This window comes from Haematobia irritans, chromosome 5 (genome assembly GCF_050003625.1).
Source record: "Haematobia irritans isolate KBUSLIRL chromosome 5, ASM5000362v1, whole genome shotgun sequence".
Classification (NCBI taxonomy): domain Eukaryota; kingdom Metazoa; phylum Arthropoda; class Insecta; order Diptera; family Muscidae; genus Haematobia; species Haematobia irritans.
In genome coordinates, this window is record NC_134401.1 from 24,095,371 (window position 1) to 24,103,456 (window position 8,086).

The 8,086-nt window shown below is 26.6% G+C and overlaps 1 protein-coding gene across 1 annotated transcript; it reads left to right on the top strand.

The window, feature by feature from the left end:
* On the top strand, window positions 1–6,998 carry LOC142239579 (clavesin-2-like). Its single transcript, XM_075311371.1, has 4 exons — window positions 1–148; window positions 1,586–1,961; window positions 5,848–6,217; window positions 6,288–6,998. Exons 1-4 carry the CDS (start codon window positions 1–3, stop codon window positions 6,543–6,545), a joined length of 1,152 nt encoding a protein of 383 aa, XP_075167486.1. The 3' UTR covers window positions 6,546–6,998.
* Window positions 6,999–8,086: the final 1,088 nt, after the last annotated feature.

Sequence of the window (8,086 nt, forward strand, 5' to 3'; positions counted from 1 at the left end):
ATGATTGATTACATCTTAATAGTGAACGACTCGCTTTTAACTTACATGAGTCTCATTCTTATTTTAATCTCGTATCAAGCCCTGTTATTAGCCTCTATTAGCTTCAGTAATTCTGTAAAAGCATTAGACTTACTGAAAAGTGCTGAATGTAATTATTGGATAGTACAAAAAAAAAAAGAAATCCCACACCAACACAGTGGTTTAACCCTCTAATGCCCAATACCGCCTTTAGGCGTGCTTCATTAAATAAGGAAGCTTTTAGTAAAACACACCTTAAGACAACAAAAATGGCTAAAAGAAAAATAAAACTTAGTTGAAACTGTTCAAGAGGCTTTGCAGCATATACTGAATTTTACCGTATAGAATTTTCTTGTATAGTTTTCGTGCTTTTGTGTCGTTAACATTAAATATTTAATCAGCTGACCAAAAAATTGGGGCATTAGAGGGTTAATATAATTGGAATTTATTCAGTACACTTTTTCAAAGTTTTAGTACCCAAGAGCATTTAATTCTCCTAAAGTACATATACACACAGGGATGTATATTTTTGAAAAATTGTCATGAATCTAACTGTAGTACACACTAATACATTTTCCCCTTAAATATTATCATGAATCCAAATATAGTACTTACTGGTACTTTTTGTAGTATTATTACACTTAATAGTACAATTTTCTATTGTACCTCAAACTAATTTAATAGGAACAGGTACACATTTCCGTAATAGTCCGTTGAATTTAAATTTCAACTGAATCGGATGAAATTTTCTCTTCCTAGAATCTCCACTAGCCAAATCTGTGGATCGGTTTATACACAGAAAAAATTTCACGAAAATTTTTCCAATTAAAATCTTAATTGAGTTTTAAAAAATATTCACTTAAAAATTTAATTGATTCAACAAATTTGTTAATTGAAATATAAATAAATCACACGAATTAATAGTATCAATTCATTTTGCATCAATTAATTTTTTAATTGGTACTATCATTTCTGTGATTGAAGATATTTCAATTATAAAATTAATTGGATCAATTAATTTCGTGATTGAATCAGATTTTTTTTATGTATGGAGGCTATATATAATTATTTGTTAAAATTGATATGATCAGATCCATATATTATTAATTTTTAAATTTAATTGGGATCATAAATACTATATTGGAACAATTAACTTAACAGGGCCAAACATAACATGTATTAACTTTATAATATAATGTAGTTACAACCAAATATATCATTTTGCTATACCTAAATATATTCTGTTAAATATTTGGGTAGTCAACATATTATCTTTATACCCAATCTTATAAAACATTGTGTTTACACCCAAATATATATGTTTTTAACAATAAAGCCCATATTCTCTATCAGTGTATGTGTTATTGTCTCTAGATAAACTTCAAGATTCTACATCTTTCGACATATTTCAACAAAGGGCTGCAATTCATCCTCTATTGCATTTTCTATGATATGATCCAATCATATTATATTGTACATTTTGCAAAACCACTGTGCAAATGAATAAATTGTATCAGATTGTATGGAATTTATTGAATATTTGGAAATGAAAAAAAAAAAAAAATAGCATATGTTAGCTATTATCGGATAGTTGGATTGAAAAAATATTCAGTCATAGGTGGACAAGTGAAACGGCAAGTCATGACTACAATAAAATCTCTGCCCAGAGAATTACAAAAGATTGCTATCGAAGAATTGGGAGAGGTTCCCGATAGGTTGCCAGAAGATTTGGAAATATTCAAAACATGGATCAAACATCAGCCTCACCTGCGAGCACGTACCGATGATGAATTTCTGGTGAAATTTCTGAGAGGTTCCAAATACAGCATGGAAAAGGCTAAAAAGAAACTCGATATGTTTTTCGCCTACAAAACCAAATATCCGGAATTATTTGCTACAACCGATGCTGATGAGGGTCATTTTCGAAAAATTCATCAAATTGGGTAAGTGAAGAAGATGCAGAACAAATGTTTCTCCTTCCAAATGGAAATATGAGATCTATGGAAGATTAGTCGTTGAAGAAAACAAATCGGTGGTGGCAATCATAGCTATAGTTGTCATAAAATTTAGGTCTCAAAAGCTGAAACTTAAATTTCATGATTGCTGGGCCAGAAATCTTATAGATATTGTCAAAATGTTAATTAAATTGAAATATGGACATTCAAAGTAGGACCGACTTAGCTGATGTTGGTTATAGCTAGCAATGAGTGTCTCATTCGGATTCAGAAGTAATTTTTCTACATAAACAATCGTCCACCGATTCTGAACCAAAGAAGCGGGGAATTCAAGTAAGGATACTTTTGAGACGCAACTCTCTTTTAAATTTGGGTTATATGTATTTCAGTTTCAGTTTTTTTTTTTTCATATGCTATCAAAGTCCTTTAAAAACGTTTTAACGACAACTTTAATTTCCAAATTAAGACTTGACTTCCAGTAGAAATTATGCTGTGTTTCAAGTAAAAACGTATTTAAAATAAAATGTTGAAAAACATGTTATATTTTTAAACTCTTTTTTGGTTTGTAGTCAAGATGCAATATTTCGAAGACAATTCCATTAAATTTAAAGAAATTTTTTGAATTATTAAAGTCAAGTTGAACTTAGACTAACAATTTTTCTTTCATGATACCCATTATTGAACCGAATTACTTAATAATAAAAACACTACGACTCTATTGAAAAGATTATCGACTTTTGGACAAGGAAATAAACTTTCTATTAGAGAAATGCCTCTTCTATGCTAAGCACAATTCGCATCCGTATTTCAAGGACATGAAATCTTTGGCCTCACGAAAATATTTTGTTTCAGCGTATAAAAGATTTTCTTTTTTGTTATGTAGAGGTTTTATGACCAAAAATCTGGAAAATTGGGCGGTAAGACTATTTCGATTAAATTTTGCACCCACAAAGGGTGGTACATTAGATTACGCTATGCCGAATTTGACGCCGAACGGTTAGTAAAGATGGACAATATGACAATGGTTGCCACTCGAGCAAAAAAAAAAAAAACTACCAAAATTTTGAGAACATTTTACCAAAAAACTACCAAACAAAAAAAATTATTTCTATAGAAAATTTTGCCAAAATTTTATTTCTATAGAAAATTTTGTAAAAATTTTATTTTTATAGAAAATGTTGTCCAAATTTTATTTCTATAGAAATTTTTGTCAAAATTTTATTTTTATAGAAAATTTTGTCAAAATTTTATTTCTATAGAAAATTTTGTCCAAATATTAGTTCTATAGAATTTTTTTGTATAAATTTTATTTCTATAGAAAATTTTGTCAAAATTTTATTTCTATACAAAATTTTGTCAAAATGTTATTTCTATAGAAAGATTTGTCAAAATTTGATTTCTATAGAAAATTTTGTCAAAATTTTATTTTTATAGTAAATTTTGTCGAAATTGTATTTTTATAGAAAATCGTGTGAAAATTTTGTCAAAATGTTATTTCTATAGAGAGTTTTGTCAAAATTTGATTTCTATAGGAAATTTTGTCAAAATTTTATTTTTATACAAAATTTAGTCAAAATTGTATTTCTATAGAAAATGTTGGCAAAATTTTATTTCTATAGAAAATGTTGTGAAAATTTTGTCAAAATGTTATTTCTCTACAAAATTTTGTCAAAATTTTATTTTTATAGAAAATGTTGTCCAAATATTAGTTCTATAGAATTTTTTGTCAAAATTGTATTTCTATAGAAAATTTTGTCAAAATTTTATTTCTATAGAAAATTTTGTGAAAATTTTGTCAAAATGTTATTTCTATAGTAAGTTTTGTCAAAATTTGATTTCTATAGAAAATTTTGTCAAAATTTTATTTCTATAGAAAATTTTGTGAAAATTTTGTCAAAATGTTATTTCTATAGTAAGTTTTGTCAAAATTTGATTTCTATAGAAAATTTTGTCAAAATTTTATTTTTATAGAAAATTTTGTCGAAATTGTATTTTTATAGAAAATTGTGTGAAAATTTTGTCAAAATGTTATTTCTATAGAAAGTTTTGTCAAAATTTGATTTCTATAGGAAATTTTGTCAAAATTTTATTTTTATACAAAAATTTGTCAAAATTGTATTTCTATAGAAAATGTTGGCAAAATTTTATTTCTATAGAAAATGTTGTGAAAATGTTGTGAAAATTTTGTCAAAATTTTATTTTTATAGAAAATGTTGTCCAAATATTAGTTCTATAGAATTTTTTGTCAAAATTTTATTTCTATAGAAAATTTTGTCAAAACTTTATTTCTATAGAAATCTTTGTGAAAATTTTGTATAAATTTTATTTCTATAGAAAATTTTGTCAACATTTTACTTTTATAGAAAATTTTGTCAAAATTTTATTTTTATAGAAAATTTTGTCAAAATTGTATTTCTGTAGAAAATTTTGTCAAAATTTTATTTCTATAGAAAATGTTGTCAAAATTTTATTTCTTAGAAAATTTTCTCAAACTTGTATTTCTATACAAATGTTTCTCAACATTTTATTTCTATAGAAAGTTTTGTCAAAATTTTATTTCTATAGAAAATTTTGTCAAAATTTTATTTCTGTAGAAAATTTTTTGTGAAATTTTATTTTTATAGAAAATTTTGTCAAAATTGTATTTCTATAGAAAATTTTGTCAAAATGTTATTTCAATAGAAATTTTTGTCAAATTGATTTCTATAGAAAATTTTGTCAAAATTTTATTTTTATAGAAAATTTTGTCAAAATTATATTTCTATAGAAAATTTGTCAAAATTTTATTTCTATAGAAAATTTTGTCAAAACTTTATTTCTATGGAAAATTTTGTGAAAATTTTGTATAAATTTTATTTATATAGAAAATTTTGTCAAAATTTTATTTCTATAGATTTTTTTTCAAAATTTTATTTCTATAGAAATGTTGTCAAAATTTTATTTCTTAAAAAATTTTTTCAAACTTGTATTTCGATACAAATTTTTGTCTTCATTTTATTTCTATAGAAAATTTTGTCCAAATTTTATTTCTATAGAAATTTTTGTCAAAATTTCATTTCTATAGAAATTTTTGTCAAAATTTTATTTTTATATAGAAAATTTTGGCAAAATTTTATTTCTATAGAAGATTTTGCCAAGATTTTATTCCTATAGAAAATTTTGCCAAGATTTTATTTTTACACAGTAAAAATTTTCCCAAAAATTTTTTAATTAAAGTCTTAATTGAGTTTTAACAAATATTAAAAATTTAATTGATTCAACAAAATTTTCAATTGAAACATAAATCAATCACAAAAATTAACAGTATCAATTAATGTTTTAATTGGATCAATTAATTTTTAATTGACTTCCAATTAATTTTTTAATTGATACTATCATTTCTGTGATTTCAATTAAATTAAATTAATTGGATCAATTAATCTAGTGATTGAATCAAATTTTTTGGTGTGTATAGGAAATTTTGTCAAAATTTTCTAAAAATGTTATTTCTATAGAAAATTTTTAAAAAATTTTATTTCTATACAAATTTGTTTAGTACCTCTTACTTTGCGAAATCTACCAAAACATCAAGAATTCTACCGATCTTCCAAACAATAAAGAATCTACCACTTGTGGTAGTATTCTACCAATTGTGGCTTCCGTCAACGTGCATATATATGGGAACTATATCTAAATTCGATGCGATTTTGTCAAAATTCGACAGTATTCGTCCTTGTGCCAAAAATAAACTCTATACACGTAATTTCATCAAAATCGTTCGATACATTTTTCGGAAGAACAATGTTATTATAGCCTGACCATTATGCGTTTTAGTGTATAAAAATTCCTTCCTTTAAGATAATTTTCACTTCAAATTCTTTATGTCTTCTTGCAGCTTTTTAGGTGGTCTTGTGCAACCTTTAAATGACAATGGACCTCGTATTTTTATGGTTCGCTACAATTATTCCCCTGAAGAATATCATGTCGTTGGATTATTTCGATATGCAGCAACGATGTTTGAATTATATCTTATGAATGATCCATATTTCGCTATCAATGGCGTAATAATTGTTTTGGATTATACCGAAGCAACCACTGGTCATATAATGCAAGTCACTCTAAATGCAGCCAAACAATTTGCCATATTCTATGAAAAGGCTTTTCCAGTACGTGTGAAACACATTTTACTCATCAATGTTCCGAAATTTGTTCAACAATTTCTGAATTTCGTATTTCCCCATTTACCGGAAAAAATTAAAAGTAGAGTAAGTAATTTGGTTTTTACTCCATAATAGCCCCCTGAATGGTTTTCTAAAAATCTCAAATAAATTTTAGGTTACTATATGTGGATCGAATATTAATGAAATAGAGGATAAACTACCAAAAAAATATTTACCCAAGGAATATGGTGGCGAAAATGGTTCAATGGATCAATTCTCTATTGCCAATGAGAAATTATGGAATGATAATCGGGAGTATCTTAAGGAAAATCTGAAATATGGCACCGATGAACGTTTGCGTATTGGTGAACCTTTGAATTTTAATGATGATGTTGGATTGGGAGGAACTTTTAGGAAACTAAATGTGGATTAAGTTCCTTTGCTTTACACCGTGAAACCTCTCAGAAGTGGATATCTCCGGTCACCTAAATTTTGTCCACATTTGTGTGGAGGTCTCCAGTTACGAGAAGTTTATCTTAATGTCTTTATATAGCAAACGTCCCACGACAGTTGGCGACTTTAGAGAGATATCTGGCTTTTAGAGTGTCCAAATTTAAGAGGTTTCACTGTACATATGACACCAAAAATAAATATAAGATCATAGTATTATGGTAATAAGGATGCTTTTAGAACAAATTGGTAAGGTGTGATTATAAAAAAAATCACTGTTTTTACGTATTTATAATAGAAAAAAATATTTTATTAAAAAAAGAACAAAAATCAAAATTTTAGTAACCCAGACAGTTTATGTATTTTAGAATGTAAAAAATTATCATTTTATTTTATATTTAAATTATATTTACGGCAATGCTTTTGTGAAAAACTATGATTTTGGTTTTGACTTCATGAGCGAATACGAATAATGATATTGGGTTACAGTCAACAAAACAAAAAAAGTTTACTTGGATCCAAAGATTTGGACCTTCCCTTAAGGATTTTGGTATTGATTCCGAGCCAAAGATGATTTATTTAAATCAAAAATATTTTTCTTTAAACAGTTTCCTTAGTTGGAGAGATGAACATTTACAAGATTCGTGTCCTAAATTTATTGAATTAAATTAAATCAAAGATTATATACTTTCTTTTGATTAAAATTCCATTGTTTTAAAGAAATTTGTTCCGAATATTGCATAAATTGCGTATCATAAAATTTAGGTTGCATATTCGTTCATATTAGGTCAATATTATTGCCAGTGTACCGATCCAACAAGCTCACTTTCCGGTTTCGTTTTTAAAATCTGCAAGTTTTTTAAATCCAAAAGAAGCTATGTCAAATCTTTTTTCCATCGATCAATATTTCAATATCACTCCCTTATCATGGATCCAAATTCATTTGACATGCCCGTAATTTATTTTGGCCACATAACACAGCAGATTAATTTACCAAGAAGAAGCTTATCAGTTGTTTAGTGCCGCGACAACAAAATTCGCTATTAAATATTTTTAATATAATAGCAAAAAGCAAATGCGTTTTTTTTTTTTGGCCAACACCATTGTAGATGCGCTATTGGAGAGTAATTCTTCTGACGACGATGAAGAAGTTACAACATCATTGCTTGGACGAAATGACCAACGGCGAGTTAAAAACTATGTTGAGGATGTAAATAATTTGTACTCTGATCATTAAAAATATATACAATCAAAAGTTTTAACAATTTCCCTTAGTTCAAGAAAAAATTGCGTGTTAGGCGAGATTCCAATAATATTTGTTAATAATAATCGAAATATTTCCGCCAAATTTCTTTTGTTTTGATTTTATATCAGTGTTGCACCTTTTTTGTTCGCACAAACGGTGTTGTCATTGCAAAGGGTTTCGGCAACACTGTGGTAACACCATAAAATGTTGTACCATTTGTATGCAACACTTTTTTTCACAAACGAAATCACCATTAGTCTATTCAGTCCATTGTGATA

Excerpts from the sequence above, each read along its gene's own strand:
- LOC142239579 (XM_075311371.1), top strand. The coding sequence starts at position 1 with ATGATTGATTACATCTTAATAGTGAACGACTCGCTTTTAACTTACATG. Across the intron at positions 1,962-5,847 it reads CGAAAAATTCATCAAATTGG|CTTTTTAGGTGGTCTTGTGC; the intron begins GTAAGTGAAGAA and ends GTCTTCTTGCAG. Across the intron at positions 6,218-6,287 it reads CGGAAAAAATTAAAAGTAGA|GTTACTATATGTGGATCGAA; the intron begins GTAAGTAATTTG and ends AATAAATTTTAG.